The sequence below is a fragment of the Elgaria multicarinata genome, chromosome 2, assembly GCF_023053635.1.
Source record: "Elgaria multicarinata webbii isolate HBS135686 ecotype San Diego chromosome 2, rElgMul1.1.pri, whole genome shotgun sequence".
NCBI classification, from domain to species: Eukaryota; Metazoa; Chordata; class Lepidosauria; order Squamata; family Anguidae; genus Elgaria; species Elgaria multicarinata.
Genome location: NC_086172.1, coordinates 144709892 through 144733469, shown reverse-complemented (window position 1 = coordinate 144733469; position 23578 = coordinate 144709892). Strand labels below are relative to the sequence as shown.

The 23578-nt window shown below is 39.0% G+C and overlaps 1 protein-coding gene across 1 annotated transcript in view; it reads right to left on the bottom strand.

Moving 5' to 3' along the window:
* TTC6 (tetratricopeptide repeat domain 6) overlaps positions 1–23035 on the bottom strand; it is a 113338-nt gene extending 90303 nt beyond the window's left edge. Inside the window, exons 1-3 of the mRNA XM_063118473.1 lie at positions 22016–23035; positions 18342–18443; positions 2648–2790 (exon numbers count right to left, since the gene is read on the bottom strand). Coding sequence (XP_062974543.1) covers positions 2648–2790; positions 18342–18443; positions 22016–23035 — 1265 coding nt within the window. The remainder of the gene's footprint in view (positions 1–2647; positions 2791–18341; positions 18444–22015) is intronic.
* Positions 23036–23578: the final 543 nt, after the last annotated feature.

Sequence of the window (23578 nt, the reverse complement as noted above, 5' to 3'; positions counted from 1 at the left end):
CTTGGCTGCTTCATCGTCGTTTGAAACTTAATATGGCAAAGACTGAATTGCTTGTTTTTCCTCCTAAACCTTCTCCTCATCTCTCATTCTCTCTTACTGTCAATGATGTTACGCTTACTCCGGTCAAGGAAGCTCGTAGCCTTGGCTTTATATTTGACTCCTCGCTCTCCTTTATTCCTCATATTGAGGCAGTAGCTAAATCTTGTCGTTTTTTCCTGTATAATATTGCCAGGATTCGATCATTTTTGTCTGTCTCTTCTGCCAAGACGCTTGTTCATGCGCTGGTTATTTTACGGTTGGACTACTGCAACCTTCTTCTCTCTGGCCTTCCTTCTTCTCACATCAGTCCGTTGGTTTCTGTTCACCACTCTGCCGCAAAGATCATCTTCTTGGCTCGCCGCTCTGACCATGTTACTCCGCTTCTGAAATCTCTTCATTGGCTTCCAATTCACTTCAGAATCCAATATAAACTTCTCCTGTTAACCTTCAAAGCTTTTCACGGTCTAGCTCCTTCCTATCTCTCCTCTCTCATCTCACACTATTGCCCCGCTTGTGCTCTTCGCTCCTCTGATGCCATGTTTCTCGCCTGCCCAAGGGCCTCTACTTCCCTTGCTCGGCTTCGTCCATTTTCTTCCGCTGCCCCTTACGCCTGGAACGCTCTTCCAGAACATTTGAGAACTACAAGTTCAATCGCAGCTTTTAAAGCTCAACTAAAAACTTTTCTTTTTCCTAAAGCTTTTAAAACTTGATGTTGTGCGGACTTTATACTGTTAGTTTTACCCTACCCTGTGCCTGCTTACCCTAGCCTGTGCCTGTTGGCATTCTCTTCCCCTCCTTATTGTTTTACTATGACTTTTTTAGATTGTAAGCCTATGCGGCAGGGCCTTGCTATTTACTGTTTTACTCTGTACAGCACCATGTACATTGATGGTGCTATATAAATAAATAAATAAATAAATAAATAAATGAATGAATAAATAAATAAAAATAATAATAATAATAATAATAATAATAATAATAATAATAATAATAAAGCATGTGTTCTACCACTAAGTTCTGGGACCTGTAGCCTAATTCTAGATCTTCAGAGAGCTAACTCTGGAAACACTCTAGAGCTCTAAAGCAGAGTTAGTAATCCTATCTCGTCTACTTAAGAGGTGATTTTAACCATCTGCACATGCCTTGAGGGGTGGAGCACTCAGAGGCCTTCCCACTCAGTTCCTTTGTAACCACTATAAAAGGGAATATGTCATCAGATAAACACCCACAGGAATGGGAAGAAGGAGGGCAAATCATATGACTGCACAGATGACCTGTTGAAGGACATCAGTTACAAATTAGCAACCTGTTTTACTTCTTTGTCGCTTCTGTGCATAATTGGTTATCCAACATATCTGAAGGAGGGAGCAGGTGTCCTAAAAAAAACACCCAATCTGCAGAGGACCACTCTTATCAAAATTCTATGTCGGCTATCAGGGCATATTGCTCAACAAAGATGTAAGGCATCAACGAAGTCACAGCTTTTAGAAAGTCAGCCAGAGGGATGGTTCTTGAGATGCCAGAGGACATATACCCCCTTGGTAGAATGGGCTTTTACACCATATGGAATGGATTGCTTGACAGGTTAGCATAGAGTGATCCTAGCTATTAGCTGCAACAGTACATTTTGAAATTCACATGAAGACCTCTCCCAGGATCAAGACAAAAAGGGAAAGGGTGACCCTGAATTCAAGTTTCCTAAACCACCAAACAGGTTGTGAATATTATCAAAGCTGAGAGTACATGTCAGCAACTGTACAGAACATGTACCATATCTGTTGGTATTGTACATGTGGTTCCCAATCCAGTATTGGGAAAGACATAGCCCTGACTCCTACACGCTGAAATTCATCTCTGGGCATAGTGTATATAGTTCTAATCCAGCAGGGGGCACATGTTCAATAGCCTATTTTCATCCATGCATTGCCACTAAGGAACTGGGATGGCATTTGTACATCAAGGCATTTATCAGTATTTTAAATATATATTTATCGGAACAACATACTGAGTCAGATTATTGGTCCAACTAGCTCCGTACTGTGTGTACTAACTGGAAGTGCCTCCCAAGGGTTTCAAACAGGAGTCTCTCCCAGCCCTATCTGAAGATTCTAGGAATTGAACATGACGCCTTTTGTGTACAAAACATGTGCTCTGAGCTACGGCTTTTCCCATAAGTTCGGCAAGTATCTCAGGGAAATATCAATGTACACAGCACCATGTACATTGATGGTGCTATATAAATAAATAATAATAATAATAATCACCAACAATTAATCTTTGCAACTTAGGAAATTTAGATGGAATATTCTCCACTGCATCTAAAATAGATGCACAAATAGATCTAGAACCATTTGGCATTACATTTCTGTTGCTGTAATGCAACATTTCATTAGATGGCCTTAGACAAAACACTTTTCTCTCATTTTCCCCTCACCCATCTGAAATACGAAAATATAAATAATATGATGATAACATTACAATACAGATTGCTGTAAGGATTACAAAAATATATATGTAAAAGTCTTCGACTCCTCTAAAGCACTATAAAATGCCAAATATTATTATTAAATAGTAGTTGTAAGTAAAAGTGAAATGTTTTTAAACTCACTTGATCTTTGTAGTCCATGTGGAAAGTAGAGACACAGGCTGCTGTTCAGAAAGATCTTCTAAACCTTTTTCTATTTCAACTGGTTTAACCTTTGGGAATGCTTTTCCTTTTATTAACAGATCCTTGTCTGAAGACAGAGACTCCTATATATAGAAAAAATTCAACAATAAAGCTCACCAGTTTAAGAACATGAAAAAAATGACTAGAATGTTTTTGGGCCTCTCTCAACTAGAAATGGTTGAGTCTGGCTTGTTACATTACAGAAATACCTAAACCTATTGGGTTATTTTTTCAGACACACATTTGGATTCTAAATTATTTTCAGACTACTAAATTATTTTCAGACTAAAGCTTCCCAGCACATGACATGACATTGCCACAGGCATATAAAGACCAATTAACCTAACATCTCTCCTAAGTAAATTGGTGAAAAGAATCATTAAAGCTAGAAGTATTACATATATAAAAGACGTAGTCTTGATCAAGATAAATCAGCATGACTTCTGTAAAGGGAAATCCTAATTTACCTGCTTTTTGGAGTTTTTTGAGAGCGTCAACAAGCAAGACAATAGGTGTATATTATATACGTGGAATTCCAAAAAGCTTTTGACAAACATCTCACAAATGGCCCAATCCAGCTCCATTACCATCCATCAACAGAAAAATTGTGCCAATTAGGTATCAGGGTCAAATGTATACCAAGAAAGCCATACAAATAAAATACCTGGTAAAAGTTATTAAGCATGGCACCATTTGTAAGTTAAAAAACCACATGCCTTTATTAAGATGTTTGCTTTTCCAGTAAAACAATATAGTTGCACATAAATCATCTGGAACAATAATACCCCAGAATGCAAAACAGAAAACCCTACAGGAATAGCATGTGGTGCCTAACTAACCTCACAATTTTTTCAACTGAAAAAGCACCTTGTGCCGTTAACATGAACGTTTCAAAAGTATAATACAAGTATAACAGTGTAATAATCATGAGTTGTAAATTAACAGTAACAACAAATCTCACAGGCCTTGCAACCAGCAACATATGCTACCTGAGCAGCCTGCAGAAAATCATCACATTTTACAACAAAGTTAGTTGTCAACAGGCAATGGAAATGCTCTGGAGGCATAGAAGTAAGCATTCTTTGCTGTTTGCACCACCATGCAGTAGGTAGAATTATGTGATCCAACTCATTTTTGATCAGCTCCACAACAAATAAATAAATAAATAAATAAATAATAATAATAATAATAATAATAACAAGGCTCATATCACATACACTCCAGCTTTCATCCGGCCTGTTTTATTGTCCACAAATCCCTGGAATATGAAGAAGCAATGCAAGCTCCACAGCATTGGACAAGATACTTGGGAGCAATCATGTCAATGCCTACTTGCATCTCAACGTTCCATAGCAAAAGTAGGATCTCAACAGGATTGCCTCATCTATGCATTGAAAAATCCCCCACAACATTCAGGAATCCAATAGATTCTGTTAGTCTCTCGGGGCAAATCATCTAAATAGCTCCTCCCACCCACCACCCACCAATCCTGCAGGGAAGAACTAGTCCAAATCATAAGCAGTGCGACAATGGAATCAGTTACCTAGGGAGGTTGTGGGCTCTCCCACACTAGAGGCCTTCAAGAGGCAGCTGGACAAGCATCTGTCGGGGATGCTTTAGGGTGGATTTCTGCATTGAGCAGGGGGGTTGGACTCGATGGCCTTGTAGGCCCCTTCCAACTCTGCTATTCTATGATTCTATGATATGGTCTGACCATGAGGACAGAGATATAGAAACCCTCCTTGTGGTGTACAAATGTTGCCAATAAATAGTAAATATATACATGTATTTGGAAGTGTATGTGGAGACCATCAAGACCCGGGGTGCAGAACCACTTTCAGCCTGAGGGCAAATTTAAAGGGCTGCATTGCAGGGCTAATTCCCTGGCTTGTTGCACACTTGTGAAAATGTCATTAGTTGTAATATTTCATCTGGAATCCTGCAATGTGATGTTAGTTCATCAACTAATTGCCTAATTATGAACTCCTCAGGCACCCTTTTATGTATCAGCATCATAAACATGTTTTGGAATCACAACACAGCCAGAATTTTATGCCATATTTTGTGGGTTTTGATGGCATATACTGCCTTACTAGGCACCTTCTATTGAATGGCACTAGTTATTAATCAATTGTAACAATCTTACATGGTACAAAGTATTGTGGGAAAGACTTGCAGTGGGGGTAAAATAACCCCATAAACTGGATTAGTAAATTTTGTGCAAAATGATAGCTATGATAAAAAAAAGAGTTACAAGGAAGGTTCCCACTAGAAATGTAGACATGAAAATTAACTCATAAATTTAAATAGCATTTGGCTGGATCACTTTGACCCCTAGCTTCTTGCGCACATGGCTTTTCAGTTGTCCCAGCCAATCCAAAAGGCTAAGATAAAACTGCCCCCCCCCCAAATCCATAAGAGTAAAAACATTGATTTTTCAATGGTACTATAAACAATTATTTCTCTCTTACCTCTATAACTTCAAATGTGACTTTTTCCAAAGAGGTTGGCACTAGAGTAGCTGACTCGGGTAACTGTTCAGCCTCTGAAGATAAAAGCTCCTCACTTTCTTGTACACTTGGCATCTCTTGTGAAGAAATTCTTAAGACATGAACTGGTTTCTCTTTAGGTGTTTCAGCCTAAGCGGAGAATTTAGTCTCGATATAGCTTTACTTTTCTGAGTCACAAAACTTCAGCTTCTAATCTAGCTAAATGCCAAAATATCTAGTTCACAGATGTAACTAAAATAATGACAACTCATAGGAAATGCAAAGACTTGCTGAAAAACTGAGAAGAACTGAGAAGAACTGCTCGCATCTTCAGATACATTTATTTCAGAAGCTAGGTTATAGTACTAGTCAATTTATTTATCTCCAAAAACACCATCTTCTAAAATTTTTGAACATAGTTACATTCCCACCACATATGTAAATACGTTCCTTCACCCCCACATCCTCTCCAACAGTTTGCTGATTGCTGATTATTTATCTTATTCAATCTAACCGGAGTTAGGTACCACCTCCATATAATTTTAAAATAATTCTCTTTTATTCTTACTGACATATTTCTCAACGCTCTTTGTTTCCATAGTCCCTCCCAGCCCTGTTGTCCTATTTGTACATTCAAATCTGTCTCCCAAACCATTTTGCCTGAATTATCCATCAACCCTTTCTCCACCAATATTCTATATCAACCCTTTTAACACTGTTCTTTTCTCCCTATCATTTTCTTTCTTAACTATCAATTCCTCAAACTTCGTCAATTCTCTACAATCTCCGTTATCTCTTACCCACTTTTTAGTCCACTGTTCTAATTGCCAATAATTTAACCAAGTTTTTTTATCTTTAAAGATCTCTTCCATATCCTCTCTTGTATTCATTCCTCTTAACCATTCCCTTAATTTCATTTTATTTTTTTCTATTAAAACTTTACTTAATCTACTCTTTAATTCCTCTGGAAAATTCTTTAACATTATTACCGGTGACAAAGGGGAGCTGCTCGGAAGCAGCTCCCCTTTATATTTACTCCAAATTTCCCAGTGAGACCTCAAAAGCGGGTTATCTATACTTTCTACCCATTTTTTTTTCCCTTCCCTAAAAAAATACATTCTCCAGATTAATCTCTATATTACTTGTGGTTTTATCCTCCATCCAATCTAATTCTCCTATTCCTGTAATTGCCTCCACAATATGTCTTAATCTGTTAGCTACATAATATAGTTTAATATTTGGGAGACCCAATCCTCCCTTTTTTTGACTTAAATACCATTTACTTTTATTTACCCTCGCTTTCTTATCACCATTACAAAAATTATTTATAATACTTTGCCAACTTTTATCTCTAATTCTGAATTTTTTATTGGTAGCATCCTAAACACAAAATTAATCTTTGCTAAAATCTTCATTTTTATTAATGCTATTCTTCCAAACCAGGATAAGTTTAATCTTTTATATTTTTCCAATTTTGCTAAAATCTCTTTTTTTAACACATTTAAATTCTCTTTCTCTGAACTCTCTAACTTCTGCGTAATTTTTATTCCCAAATATCTAATCTGATTCCTAACTCTCATTTCTCTTCCCTTTCCTTCCCAATCCTTCTCTTCCTTTTTAGTATAGTTAAACAACATCATTTCTGATTTGGACCAATTTATTCTTAACCCAGTAACATCCTCAGATTCTCTCAGTTGCTGTTTAATTCTCCCCATCTTTTCTATTGGATTTTTAATAGTCAGCAACGTGTCATCTGCAAACATATTCAGTTTAATTTTTTTCATACTACCTATTCCTTCAATCTCCTCACCTTCTCGTATTGCATTCGCCAATAATTCCATTACCATTACAAATAGGATCGGCGAGAGTGGACATCCTTATCCGTCACACCATCATTCACTACCACTACGGCTGTATTTTGAGAGTACAACTGTTCTATTATAGCTTTAAATTTATTTCCGAATCCCATTTTATTTAAAACCATCTTTAGAGCTTGCCAGCTCAAACAGTCAAAAGCCTTGAAAATATCCAATGCCAGAATTCCCGCTTTAACCCTAGACTTATTTATCACCTGTATTACATTTAGAACCCTTCCCACTAAATTAGGCATCTACCTACCTGCTACAAATCCACATTGATCCTCCCCTATATATTCCTCTATAAATTTATTCAACCGCCTTGCTAAAATAGTTGAAAAAATCTTAGCATCTTGGTTTATTAATGAAATAGGTCTGTATGAATCAGGGACAGTCAAATCTTTATCTGGTTTTGGTATTAAAATTATTAATGAATGTTCCCATGATTCTGGTGTTCTTTCTCCTTCCAATATGGAGTTATACAACTTCAATAATTTTGGTACTATTTTTTTAAAAAAAACCTTATAATATTCTGAGCCTAAACCATCTACCCCGGTGATTTACCCACTTTCAGATTCTCAATTACTTCTTCTACTTCTCTTTGAGTTATTACCTTTTCCATTAACTCTTTATGTTCTATTTTTATTCCCTTCTTTATATACTTTTCTATATAAGCTTCCAACTTCTGTTTTTGAGTATCCTTTCCCTTATACAATTCTTGATAAAATTCTTGAATTTTTTTTATTTTACCCTTCATTGTATGACAATAATTCCCTTGTTTATCCTTCAATATTCCTATCCCATTCCTGGCTTTTTCCTTTCGTGTGAGCCTGGCAAGCAATCTAGAATTTCTGTTGCTATTTTCAAAATACTCCCTTTTCATATATATTAAATTTTTCTGAACTTCCTCTAAATTTAAATTTTCTAATTGTTTTTTCTTTGCTTGTATTTCTACTAATTTATATTTATTTTTAGATTGCCCATAATCTTTCTCCAATTTCTTAATCTCTTCCTCCAATTGTTCCTGTTCTGCTATTTGTTGCCTCCTTAAATTACACATTTCTCTAATACATATCCCTCTTGTTACTGCCTTCATGGTATCCCAAACTACTGCCCTTGACGTCCCTCCCTTCTCATTAATTTCCCATGTCTCTGTCAGTTCTCTTTGCATTTTTTCTACCACTTTATTATACTTCAAAAGTTGTGTTTAATTTCCACCTAAACGCTTCTTTATAATTCTTTCTAACTATAAACTCTAAACTTAGCAATGCATGGTCTGTTACTTTTATTACCCCCATTTCCATTTTACATACCTTACTTGCAAACTCTTTTGAAACCAATATATAATCTATTCTAGAGTATGTATGATGAACTGAGGAGTAGTACGAGAAGCCCGGATTGGACCCATTCAGTAAACACCAACAATCTACATAATCTTTTTCTTTTACTAGTTTATTCAATATAGTAATATTTCTCTTTTCCACATTAGTGGGGTTTGATCTATCCACTCTATTATCCATTACCATATTAAAGTCCCCAGCTAAAATAAGATGCCCCTCCCTAAACTCCTCTATTTCTTTAAATAATTCCATAAAAAACTCTCTATGTCTCTCATTGGGAGCATAAACATTAACTAATGTATATTGTTCACTTTCAATTTGTCCCTTAATCATAAGATATCTACCATTATCATCCTTTTTAATAGTTTTCAATATAAATCCACTTTTTTAAATCAAAATTGCAACTCCATTTTTTTTTTTTGATGTCCCCAATGACTTTTCATAATAAACTGACCACTTTGTCCGTATTTCATTTACGCCGTCAAGTTTTTGGTGTGTTTCTTGCATCATAATTATATCAGATCTTTCTTTATTTAACATTTGTTCTATTCTCCTCCTTTTCACGACTGCCCCCAGACCTTTAACATTAAGCGTTGATGCTTTAATTTTTTTATTCATATTTACCCTTTTGATTTTTCTTCCGATCCCGGGTGCTCTGCAACTCATAAACATACACAACAAAAAACACAAACCCTAAACCCCCCTTCAACTCCCTCCCTCCCACCCTATTAACCCCCCCAATCTCCCATCCCCCCCCACTACCTTCCCTCCCCATATCCCCGTGAGTCTACCACTCCGGCCATTAGCTACCTTAGGGGAGGGGGGGAGGCGGAGCTCCGCACGAGCGGCAAGATCTCTATACTTAACAGCTTTTATGTATTATTATCTCATAACCATTCAACATTTTACCCCATCCCAGACACCCCCGCTTCAGCTCCGTTTCCAGCTTCAGCTCCAAGACTTGCTTCCTTAGATAAACCCAGACTCTTCAGCAACTCCATGCCTTGATCCAAAGAGGTTACTCTGTGTTGACTCCCACCATATGAAAACTTTAAGAAAATAGGGTAACCCCAAGCATAGTTTATTAATCAATTGTAACAATCTTACATGGTACAAAGTATTGTGGGAAAGACTTGCAGTGGGGGTAAAATAACCCCATAAACTGGATTAGTAAATTTTGTGCAAAATGATAACTATGATAAAAAAAAAGAGTTACAAGGAAGGTTCCCACTAGAAATGTAGACATGAAAATTAACTCATAAATTTAAATAGCATTTGGCTGGATCACTTTGACCCCTAGCTTCTTGCGCACATGGCTTTTCAGTTGTCCCAGTCAATCCAAAAGGCTAAGATAAAACTGCCCCCCCCCCAAATCCATAAGAGTAAAAACATTGATTTTTCAATGGTACTATAAACAATTATTTCTCTCTTACCTCTATAACTTCAAATGTGACTTTTTCCAAAGAGGTTGGCACTAGAGTAGCTGACTCGGGTAACTGTTCAGCCTCTGAAGATAAAAGCTCCTCACTTTCTTGTACACTTGGCATCTCTTGTGAAGAAATTCTTAAGACATGAACTGGTTTCTCTTTAGGTGTTTCAGCCTAAGCGGAGAATTTAGTCTCGATATAGCTTTACTTTTCTGAGTCACAAAACTTCAGCTTCTAATCTAGCTAAATGCCAAAATATCTAGTTCACAGATGTAACTGAAATAATGACAACTCATAGGAAATGCAAAGACTTGCTGAAAATCTAAGAAGAACTGCTCGCATCTTCAGATACATTTATTTCAGAAGCTAGGTTATAGTACTAGTCAATTTATTTATTTACTTATTTATTTATTTATTACATTTTTATACCGCCCAATAGCCGAAGCTCTCTGGGCGGTTCACAAAAATTAAAACCATGAGGAACATAATAAAACAACCAACAATCTAAAAACTCAAATACAAAATACAATATAAAAAGCACAACCAGGATAAAACCACACAGCAGAAATTGATATAGGATTAAAATACAGAATTAAAACAGCAAAATTTAAATTTAAGTTAAATTAGGTGTTAAAATACTGAGAAAACAAAAAGGTCTTCAGCTGGTGACGAAAAGAATACAGTGTAGGCGCCAGGCAGACCTCTCTGGGGAGCTCATTCCGCAGCCAGGGTGCCACAACAGAGAAAGCCCTCCTCCTAGTAGCCACCTGCCTTACTTCCTTTGGCAGGGGCTCACGGAGAAGGATAAATATAGCTTGCATTTGACAAACATGGCTTCAATCCTAACTGCTACTCAAAATTCTCTTCTGCAGAAGTCCACAAATAAGATCATCACCGCTGCAACATGAACTTAATTCTGACAATCAGAATTTGGGTGCGGTCTCCAACAAGGAACTATTGTATTCTCTTTTCTTTCTTTCTTTTTTAACTGCTGACATTTTACCTATTGAGCAGCTAAATCATTTATTTATTTATTTATTTATTTAGAATATTTATATGCCGCTCCCCATTGAAAAAATTTCGGAGCGGTGTACTTTGTCATAATGCTACCACACCCCACAATCCTCTGATTAGGAAAAGGCATGGCAGTGCCTTTTTATTCCATCAGACCTTTTACTTTCTGCATCTGTGGGTGTCCTCATTGTCTGTTGCTCTCCAATTTCACTATCTTTTCCAATCCCTTCTCTATGTTCCTTCCCTCCCCACAATCTCCCCAGATGCTCACAGCTGCAAATAAAGAGCTGCCTCCACCAGTGGCCTTTTGCCCTTCCCACAAAACAAGAAAATGGCTCTTGGTAGTCAGGGACCACCCAGCGCCAGAAGTTCTGTCCTCCCTAGGACTGATTTTAATAAGAAGATGACTTTAATTTGTGAAGAAGTGAGTTGCTACAAGAAAGGGATGTTGGAAGAAAAGGTTAAAGAAGACCTCTTTTGTAGAAATAAATGTTGTGTGTACATGGCCTTTTAAGATCTAGTATTATAAAGAGATTTGTACTGGGCTGTATCCTGGGCCAACTGCAGCCCTTAGTAGGTATTTATTTTATTTATTTATTAGATATTTATACTGCCCAACAGCCAAGGCTCTCTTGGCAGTTTACAATTAAAACCATAATATACAAAGGTAAATTTAAAACTTAATTTTTTAAAATATATATATAAAAGCAGGAAAAGTTATACTCCAGGAAAAGCTTGTCTGAAAAGATGTGTCTTCATGAGGCATTTGAAAGATGTTATATATTCTTCGTCTTCCGAACCACACGAGGGAGGATTTTCCAGAGGGTGGGTGCCGCTACGGAGAAGGTATGATGCAGAGAGCCTGCTTATAGCAAGTGGGGGAAATTGGGAGGGGTGTGTGTGAAGAGCTGCTGGATAGTAGTTGGGAAAAACAAAACTAGATAACTTGAGAAGGAAGACTATTAGCATATAGACAGTGATGCCAATAGGAGCTTTCCTTATGACTAAAATAGCACGCATGAGCCCCCGTATCTGGATTGGGACCACAGCAGGGAGGAAAGTATTAAAGGCCCCATACCAGGGCACCTATCCAAATTGGGTGGCCCACACCTGTCAAAACTTCCTGCAATTGCTAATTGTATGAATAGTATCAAAGCTAGTTTGGCCCTATATACTATAGCAGTATACTTACACAAAAGGTAAGACAGAGTTTAATTTCAAAAAAATACAAGTATTAGCATTGAGGCCTGTGAAGGTACCCTGCCATCTATCTTTTTCAATAATGGGGAAGGATAAAGATGTAGTTATTCAGTGTAAAAGGAAAGCACATGTACAGAAGGCTTTTCAGATAATTTTTGTTGCCTACCAGAAATAATGGCTAGGTTTTGCTACCACACAGAATTTATGAACTTACACTCCTCCATGAATCTATTAAAAGTGTTTATAGAAGCAACTCCCACACCTCTTTATCCTGTTATAAGGGTGCAGTCTTAGGCCTTAGCTAGACCGGGCTTTGTCCCGGGGCGAACCCTGGGATCGTCCCTGTGCGTCCATATGACGCACAGGGGATCCCAGGATCAGGGAGGGCTGATCCCTCCCTTGCCCCGGGATACAGCCCTCTACTTTGGGGGCGCTTTTTCCGTGGTCTGAGTTGAGCCTGAGACCATGGAGCGTGTGGCCCGTTGCTGCGGAGCTGCACACGGAGCTCAGCGCTCCTCAGGAGTGCTGTGCCCATTGGGGGTAGGATGGGGGGAGCGGGGAAATTAAGTTAAAATTTTTTAAAAAAACCTTTACATACGACTATTCATGCACTCCATCTTGTTTTTGTTTTTTAATTGAAGATGGGGACACGAGTGCTCCATTGGAAAGGTAAGTCTGGGGATTTTTTTTAAAAAAAGATCCTGCTCCCCCCTTCCCCCGATGGGCATGTAGGTCGTGAAAAGCTCCGTGCCCCATGCCTGGATTCTGGCTCCTCGCATTTACTCATGAGGAGCTGGGACGAAACCAGGACGGCTGCCCACACATCCCTCGCGGTCTTGGGATGATCCCAAGACCACGAAAAAAGTTGGGATTAAAGCCATTCTGGTTATCCCAGGGAAAGGGAGGGATCATCCCTCCCTGCCCCCGGGATCCCCTGTGCATCATATGGATGCACAGGGATGATCCCCGGGCGATCCCCGGAATAACCCCTCATCTAGACACACCCTCCATTTAATTTTATTAAACAGACATTTATGATATTTTATAGGACTGTTGACACACTGAGAACAAAACTACATGGCATGTGGAATTCAAGGACAATAAAAAAGATGCCTAAAACAGCAGCTTAATAAAAGAATAAATTTCAACAAAGGAAAAACTAGCATGGAACAAAAGCATCTATAATTTGATTCTTTCACCTCAGCTTTGGCAATATCTTCTCCCACTTCTTCAGCTTCCTCTTGTACTTTGAAGAAAACACTCCCTTTTTGTAAGTGCCCAGGTGTATCCTGGGGAAAATAACAATATAACAAGGCACTTTCTAAGACCACTGCTAACTAGAATAGTTCAGGAATATTAATGAGATTTTGAAAACAAAAGAGAAAAATCAGGCTCTCTTTCGAAACAGGTAATGTAGCTAAACAATTATTATAAAAGTGTAAAAACCATTTCCCCCCCCCCCCCCCAGCACTTTGCCAAATACTACATTTTTAATTTGCTGTCTTTGGAGGAAGTCCTCTAACTACTATGAGTTATCAGTGAGACAAACTGAAGCATCAATGAACAATCACTAGACTCCCTATTAAAGAGAATTTTAAAATATTTGCATTGAGAACAAAAATGCATGACATATGAAATTAAAGTATATGAAAAATGATGCCTCACATAACAGTTTGGAAAGAGAAAAAACATAAGCAAAGGATGAATAGAGAAAGGAATGTTGGACTTAGCATGAAGTGTTCTTTGGGTCAAACAGCAACTCTGCTTTTAAAAGAAGGCAGGCCAAACAAGAAAAAAAACACTTTATGTTCTTCACAGAAAGCAGGAATCTTCCAGTTACAGGTCTTAATTTCAGCATAGAATTTACTACGGAAAAACACTTGTAGATAACATTTATGAAAAACAGAACCAGTGGGGGCTGGTGCCCACTGGAGCCGGTGGGCCAGAGGGCAGGGTCACCAGAGGTGGAGCCAAGGAGTCACTAGAGGCAGAGCAGTGTTTTAAATCCCCAGAAGCCAGCAACCAATACCACAGAAAGGAAAAACCAAGGCACATGACCTTTAAAATCTTGAATGAAAAGCGAAGGGAATTCACACGCAATGGTGCAGCTAAGGTGTGAATTCCTCAGGGCCGAAATCCAGGATCTTCCGAATGACAACCCAGTGGTTAAACTAGGGTGACCATATGAAAAGGAGGACAGGGCTCCTATATCTTTAACAGTTCCATAGAAAAGGGAATTTCAGCAGGTGTCATTTGTATATATGGAGTCCTTCTTCATCACAACAGTTAAAGCTGCAGGAGCTATACTAGAGTGACCAGATTTAAAAGAGGGGAGGGTACCTGCAGCTTTAAGTTTTGTGATGAAGAGGGAATTTCACCAGGTTCTCCATATATACAAATAGCACCTGCTGAAATTCCCGTTTCAATACAACTGTTAAGGATACAGGAGCCCTGTCTTCATTTTCATATGGTCACCCTAGTTAAACAGTGGCACCAACTGACTGAAAGGGCATGCCAGGACTGACTAGGATTGATGCTGCTCACTGTATCATCCTTATTTTTAAAAAAGTTTTATGTACATAGTCGCCAATTTGCAAATCTGTAGAAGTGAGTTAGATAAATTCCTTGAGGATAAGGGTATCAATGACTACTAGTCCTGATAGCTATGTGCTACCTCCAGTATCAGAGGCAGTAAGCCTACGTACACCAATTGCTGGAGAACATGGATGGGAGGGTGCTGTTGCACTTGTGTCCTGCATGTGGATTCCTGGTCAACAGCTGGTGGGCCACTGTGAGAACAGAATGCTGGCTTGGTCCAATCCAGCATAATTCTTGTTATGTTCTTATGTTTACAGATGCTCATTTTATTATTTTTACTTTTATTATATACTAGCTGATATACCTGGCATTGCTCAGGCCCCCTAAGATATATGTCTGTGAGGTAATAGGCCGGTGAGGTAACTTTTAATAGAATTGTATTCATTCCTTTTTTTCCTCTTTCACTTTCATGACAATCCTGCAAGGTAGGCTGATGTAAGGCCTGTGAGGTAACCTAAAAATGAATAGGATTTCTCTCTCTCTCTCTCTCTCTCTCTCCCCAGAAGCATGGCGAGGGCCACCTTGAAGCCACTGCCATGATTTTCCTTCTCCTCACAGAAAATGAAAACTACAACTCCCAGCATGCTTTTCACCATGGTGCCCAACTTGCTCAATGGGAATCCTGTCACTGAGACTCATGGGAAGTGAAGTCTGGCCAATCCAATCCACACTGCACTCTGCAATCATTGTCCATACATAGGTCATGAGGGAGCCAGCCAGCTGACTGATTGACGGTTAGTTCGGTTGTGTCCAGAGCTGCAATCTCCTTCTCTCCAGCTCCAGATGATGCCTAGTGACCACAGCAAATAGCCCCAGGCACTCTCCCTTCAGGGCCAGGATGGCAAGCCAGTTCCAGATGATGGGCGCCAAAGCCCGATAAGTCTTCCCTCTCACACAAGGCATGCTGGGAGTTGTAGGTGTAAGCCTAGGTCGCTGAATACCATGTTAATCTTTGAACACCATCTCAGGTGTCGTGGGAGACAACTGGAGAGTGGGCCTTCTTAGTTGTGGCACCCTGCTTATGGATTTCTTTTCCCAGGCAGGCTTGCCTAGTGAAAGATTCACTTTCCAGGGCCAAGTGAATTCCCCCCCCCTTAAGGCCTTTTGACTTGATGAGATTTTTTATGTTGTGTGTGTCCCAACCCCCGTTATAACTAAACCACAACATTCCATACTTTGAATGTTTTTAATTTTTGTGAACTGCCCAGAGAGCTCCGGCTATTGGGCAGTATAGAAATGTAATAAATAAATAAATAAATAAGACAGATGCAGGAATTACTGAATGAAGCTGTCAGTGCTGTCAGTGCCAGCTCCAGCCAAGTCCTGCTGGGACTGCCTCAGTCTGCGCTTCTCACCCACCAAGTGCTCCATCAGGAGCCTGAATTGAAGGGACAGGGCTGGGCCAGGTACTTCCCCACTTCTTTGGGTCTGTTTCTGGACATGTGCAGAGTGCCTCCCCTTCCCCCCTCCCTCTTATGGGTCGAAGACTGTGCACTTGCTTCCCCGATTCTGAGAAAACAGTGATATCAGGGTGGAGTGCCTTTGAGCACATTTGGCTTTTGTATCTAGTTACAATTTAAAAACTATGCAGAGGGCGGGAGGAGGCACCACAAATGGACGCAGCCCATTTATGTGGGTTATTTCCTTTTATGTGGAATTGGGCTGACTGCTCGAAACCAAACTTAGGAGTTGGGGTTGTGAAAAACACACAGCGGCAACCTGCCCTTGCACTGATAGTGGCCGCCGAAGGCCAGTAAGTCTGGCCTCCCGCCCAAGGCATACTGGGAGTTCCACCCAAGGCATGCTGGGAGTTGTAGGCATAAACCTTGGTTTTTATTAAATTTTCTAAAAGTACTTAAAACACCAAATTTCTGTGTTTTTCAATTTTCCTGGTACATTGCACAACCAGTCTAATCAGCATGCCAAATTTCAAGTTTCTAACTCATCTGGAAGTGGGTCAACATTTCCAGACATACATCGCGCACACACACACACTTTATAGGTAGAGATTAGCCTTTTCTACAACAAAATATTGTTTATTCCCAAGGCTCTCTCTTGCATCCCCATTAATTAAAAGGCAGTGTCCAAATACTAGAAGATGCCTCTTCCCTGGGAAGGGCATAAAGTTATTTCTGTTTGGCTCTGCCTTCTGTTATAAGTGAAATTAACCCTCTGCTGTCTGTTTCCCTTGACTATTGTCCAAGAAAAAAAAGTTTCAACTTTGTGCATTTCACCTCAATTTTGGCAGTATCATCTCCCATTTTCAGGGCTTCCTCCAGTACTTCAAAGAAAATATTCCCTCTTTGTGAGCTTTCAGGTATATCCTGGGAAAAATAGTGAAGGACAACAACAATGCACATTCTACAATCTACAACCACTGCTAACTACAAAAACTGAAAGAATATAAATAAGACTTTCAAAACAAATGATAAAAATTAGAGTTTCTTTCAAATCAAGAAAATGAACTATACAAATAGTATAAAAGATTAAAATAAGTTTTGCTTTCAATTTTCTGGTAAGTACTATTTTTTTAATTTGTGGTATTTTGTAAAACTATTCATGACAATTTGATTCTGCTATGAGCTGTCAGTGAAAGAGGCCCAACCATCATTAGGCAGTCACTAGATACCATATTAAACAGGTTTTTTTTTACAAAATTTCACAATAAATTTATCATATCTTCATTGCATGGTATATGAAATTCAATGATAAGAAATAGGATGCCCAATAAACAACTTAGAAAGAACAACAGAAAAGAAATAACGTTTGGAACAGAAATGTTTATAATTTTGTGTATTTCATCTCAATCCTGGCAGTATCTTCTCCCACTTTTGGAGATTCCACTTCGGGGGTAATACTCCCTTTTTGCAAGGTTCCATATATATCCTGGGGGAAATGCTAAAGGACAACAACAATGCACTTTCTATAAGCAATGCATGATTTAAGTAGTAAATTGTCAACAATTATATGGAAAAGCAGAGATATGCCATGGACAAGCTATATCATCTACACGCTTTTGTTGGTTCAATTTCCAGGGATGTCAAACATAATATTCTCAGATATAGCTTTATAACAATATACTTAGTCTTTTAAAGAAACAAACAAGAACAATTCAAGGAATATTGAGTTTTTCATCTCAAAAGAGAAAAGGAAGATGATTTCAAATTAGGAACTTTTAAATCCTAAACTAGGCATTACAAAATAATTTTTAACAGTTCATATTAAGAACTGTGAAAGTATATATAAATAAGCTTTCCCTTCAACTTTTCATACCACATTTAAATTATATAGGTACAGGGTGGCTGCATTATAGCACTTCTCTGTAACTCTCGCAGTCCAATTAAATTATAGCCTGCTTTAGCTGCTGCAGCAGGAAAAAAGTCAACATTTAAAGCAACACTCAAAACTAGGCTAGCAGGAAATTGAAGTCCAACTTATCCTGGCTAACCTCTAAACAGTAAATGCCCTTACAAATGCCCTTGCAAACCCTTACGTAGGTGCTAGTTTGTTCTTTATCTAGATAAACTGTGTACAGCTGAGGCACATATAGCAGTGCTCTTGCCTCACATAAAATAATTTTCTCAACACTAGAACAACAGCATACATTCTCTTGATCTGGAAGCTTGATCAACAATTCTACGTACTACTGCCATAGGAGAGCAGGGCATAGGATCAGAAATGTATTTCCATATTATTGGGTTAAACTGTACCAGTTTTGTTTGTTCAGCATCTGCTGATGTCACTTGTTCACTTGAAGATTCACCTGCAGATTTAAATTCTATAGTTCGAGGTTCTTTTCTAACAGGTGATGGCTGCATTGAGAAAGAGGGAAATCAGTATTAAGGTAAAATGCATAATGTTTGATGATACATTAATCCTATTGGAGGCATTTGTTTACATGTGGTCAGAGGGCTGGACTAGGGTTGTGAAGATCTGGGTCCAGATACCCATTTGTCTATGAAGCTTAATGAATGACACTGAGCCAGTCATTAACCCTTAGCACAACCTACCTCATTGGGATGTTGTGAGGATAAGAGAACAAGAGGACAACCATGGATGCCACCTTAAGCATCTTGGAGGAAAGGTGGGACATAAATACTATGTAATAGATTAGATTTCTTTTCGTATTTCCAAATATTATGGCTTGGATTCAAAACTCTGCTCACACCAAGATTGGAAATCCACCACCACTCTTGATACAGCACATGCTGTTCTAGAAGATAAGGTTCCCTGATCCTCCAGAATAGCTTCTCAGTGAGTCAATGGGCAGCAGATTGGGCAAGGGGAAATCAGTGCCCCTACCCGATGTGTAAGTTAGTTTCAACTCAGACAAACTTAAACTACTTTGATTACAGAGGAAATGATAAAGGAAATAATGCAACTTTATTATAGACAGTAAGGAAAAAAATAACATCTTCTGAAAATAATCCTTTGAATTTTACCGGTTTTATCTGTTCCATTTCCACTGATGTAACTTCTTTAATTGGAGACTCCAATTCACTTCCTTTTTTAATAGCAGGTAGCTTTATTTTACAAAGAAAATAATAATATAACTATTAGAATACACGAATATGTGATAACACACTGAAATCCTACTGAAGGCATTTGCAAGCATAGTATTTATTGATCTGCAATATTACTCACATTACTCCCTGTAACCCCCTGTACAATAGAAAGTATCCAGGAGTCCATTGTGATGCTGACCCAGGTGGAGAGAAAGTGGGATAGAACAGTGCCGAAGATAGGAGGCCAAGCAGAGGGACAAAGGGGGTGGGGAGACAGTCAAAGATGCCACTTACTTCCTTTGTCACTTTCCTGTGGAAGGATCAAAATAAGGATGCTGAAAACGGTTTTCTCAATTGCGAGAACTGCTAGTATGGTTGCTGAGAGGCAACAGAAGTTTGAAAACTGTATGGTGCCCTAGAGTGCCTAAACCAGAGACACTGCTGGCGGCCTGTGGTCCTGTCATAGAATCCTAGAATAGCAGAGTTGGAAGGGGCCTACAAGGCCATCGAGTCTGTCCTTTTGGATGGAGTCCAAGACGTCTGTTTTGGCATTGAACAAGCTCTGGCCATCAAAGTGAAGATCCTCTATTCAGCATTGAGCCTCCTGGAAAATTCTCATTGATCTGAGCCACGTATGCCTTCAGAGTGCAATGGTGGTAACCAGGAGCTTGGCATCATAGTCTACCTGCTGCCTGGAAGTGTTTATCTGTTGTCTAGAGTTTCATTGCCTCATTCTGAAAGATGCAAGCAATGTGCAGAAAAAGGCAACTAAAATGACCAAGGCTTCAGCTAGACCTAAGGATTATCCCAGGCAAATGGAGGGGTCGTCCCTGCCTTCTCCCAGGATCCCCTGTGTGTCATTTGGATGCACATGGATGATCCCGGAATGATCCCAGGATATACGCCTGGTCTAGCCATGGCCTAAGGTTACAACAGCTGGGATTGTTTAGCTTGGAAAAAAGGAAGCTAAGAGGAGACATGACTGAGGTGTACAAAGTTATGCATAGTATGGAGAATATGGATAGGAAAACATTTTTCTCCCTCTCCCATAATACTAGAAACTGACTAATAGCCCTCTCCTCCAGGAATTTATCCACCCCACCTTTTAAAGTAATCCAAAGTTGTGCCCATCACTACATCTTGTGAATTCCATAGTTTAACTATGGACTGTGCGAAGAAGTACTTCCATTTATCTGTCCTGAATCTCTCACTGATCAGCTTCATTGAATGATGCCCTTTTATTCTTTGTCTTTGAAGAGAACACAGCCTGTTTGGGTGTCTTGGCCTTTTAAAATAGTTTCTTGGCCAAGAAAAGTGTCAGCATTCTCCTGGAGTAGAGGAACCTTTCCTGCTTGGCGAGTTTTGAGCAAAACACTGTGGGTAAGTTCTCCCTGACATTTGAATAGGCTCCTGAAAGGCAGGAATATTCCCAGAAGGGGAACTTGGCATCCAAGCCATTGGAGCAGACTCTGCCACTGTCTCCAGTGCTTTCTTCCAAAGCACAGCTTTCAGGCAATCTGAACGATTTTGCTGAACTTGTTTTGAAAACTTCTGGCAATGAGTATAGGACTCAATGATGTGGCCTTCTCCTGGACAAAAAAGGCATAGCAAGTGACTGTCAGATGGCAATAACTTGTCCTGTAATGGCCACACTTTGTAAAGGGCGCTGTCCTATATCAGTGGCACAATCTCAGCTTCCTCTAACTGTGAGCCCTGCCAACAGAGTAGCTTCAAGGTTGCTCATAATCATGATAAGGTGCATGGCCAAAAAGCAGTTCATCAGAGTCAAAAATATCTAACGACAATCAGAAGCAAAGCCAGGATCAGTCCGAGGTCATACATGAAATCCAGTTCAAGTCAGGAGCTCCACCCTGACACTTCAAAGTGGTGGGTGGGCAAGCTCTCTGAAGAGCCAAGTCAGACAGAAAATCCAAGCATTGTGGGAGGATGTCCCTGGAGATTGCCTGTACTAGGGGTGATCTTATTATTATTATTTATTTATATAGCGCCATCAATGTACATGGTGCTGTACAGAGTAAAACAATAAAATAGCAATCCCTCTTCAAGGGATTGCTATTTTATTGCTATTAAATTTATTTTATTGCTATTTTATTGCTATTTTATTGCTATTTTATTGCTATTAAAATCCCTCTTCAAGGGACACCCCTCTCACAATGCCTGGCTCTGAGGAAGAATCCCTCAGAGCCAGTGATCTGGACTTGGCCGGCACTCTGAAGACCTATGCCAGCTGCTTTTCCAGCTAAGAGATCTTCAGAGATCTCACCAGCCTGCTGCATGCTCTGAAAAGATCCACAGAGTGTGTGGTGGTGGCAAAGGAGTAGGAAGGTTGGTGGGAGACAAAGTGCCAAAGGGGTGGGGAAAGAAGGAGACATGGGAGGCAAGCAGGCAGGGTTAGAGAGGAAGACAGATGCAGCAGGTGGAAGGAGAGAGGGGGCTAGGTTAGGCAGGCAAACTGCTGGACTGACAAAGGTAGGAGGGAGACAGGTGGCAGGAATGCTTACACAAGTGCTAATAATGCATTTCTGCTGTCATGTCTATTTGATCACAGAAATCCTTCAAACTACAATGCATTTAAATTTGTTCGAATTTAAAGTTAAAAAACAACAAAATGACAAAGAAAGGATGAAGAAACATTAGTATTATCATTTTGTTTGTCCAAACTTCTGTGTTATATAACACATTGTGGGCTTTGAGAAAATATGCAATATTCATGGAATATTTTTACAGTGCAATCTTTTACATTTCTACTCAGAAGTAAGTTCTATTGAGTTCAACAGGATTTACTCTCAGGTAAGGATGTATAGAATTGCAGCAACCTTACTCAACCAAACATATTTATCTCATTCTAATTCACCTACTTCTATTTTTATGCTGTAGTCCTGGCCAAGAATACTCTCCAGGAGTTCTTTGATCCTCAGGTCTGAAGCAGTTGGAGCAGTAGACTTCAAGGATGCAATTATTTCATCAATAGACCGTGAAACCATTCCAGAAGAAAACTTTTCAATGGAAGCATGCACTTGTGACTTACTCCGTGAAGAATGCCTCACATGGTCTTTTGAAGTGTTTGATCTACTTCCAGCCAGAGCTTCTTTCACAGATTCTGAAGCAGACTTCACACTAGATGAGCCAATGCTTTTTTTACTACATGATCTGTCTAAGTCAAATTGCGAACTTAATAAACTTGTTTTTGAAATTTCTTTATATATTTTAGAAGGCTTTTCACTTAAACTGGAAACCATGGAATATGACTCATCAATTTCCATAGAGAGACTGGCAGGAACTGCGTGTTCAGAGAGTATTTTTTGCTGTGGTTGTTCAATATCAATATTGTCTGTTTGCAGATGGATGGAAGATTTAAAATGCGATTTTGTACGAACAATCTTTCTATATTTGTGTTTTGGTGGGGGTTCTGGTTTCTTTAACATGATGAGTTGTTTGCTGGTACCTACCAGAGAAGCTATTACTACTGGCCGTTTTTCACTTTCTTCCTCTAGGCTATCATTTTTATATTCTAAGATTTCTTTTCCAAAGCCATTGCTCTCTTTTTTGTCTACACTGACCTCTTTCTTAAGATATTTCTTCTCCTGAGTTGTGACATCTTCTGTTTCATTTCCTGTGTCAAATATATCAGAAGGTGTGCTTTCAAAAAGCAGGGGTAGACTTCTTGAGCTCAGGAAAGAACTAGATTGTAGCTGAGGTGGCTCGTCTGGTGGTGTGATTTTCAATAAAGGTGTATTCAGATCTGTATGATCAGTGTCTATTTCTTGTTTAAACTTCAGAAATTTCTGCCGAGATTCTTTACATATGTTTTCACGCTCCTTAAGTATACTCAATTCTTCCAAATAGCTTAATCCAAAATGCTCATGTTTTCTAGCCATTTGTTAGTGCCCTAGGGGAAATAAACAAAGAATTTTGCTTTTATGTAAATAAAAATGCATAACTATAAATGATGGAGAGTTCTTTATATTTACTGCATAAATTAGCATATTTATTTTCATTTATCAGCTTGTCTACATAAAAGTCTCAACATCTTGGAAACAATACTAACTAAGGAGTTTGAAAAAGGAGAGGAAAAGCAGGGTAACACCAGTAAAAACCAGTAACACCAAACCTTTATCTTATAATGCAAAGGGAAGAATGTGTAAACCCCTCCCCCCCGGTGACCCCAATCATGCCATTTAATTTTTCCTTTCCCCAAATACCACATCTGGCATACATATGTCAAACAAATTATATCAGGCTAGTAGATTTATAAGTTAACTTTAAAAAAAAATAGCCCAAACAAATAAATTAGTTTTGAAGCAATAAGCATACTTTCTGTTTTAGCCCATATTGTAGCAGAAGGGGCACTGCCTCCATAGTGTGAGAGAGGAAGCTTCTTTTAAGAACTGCCATCTGCAGTTTTCTACAAGTATTTATTT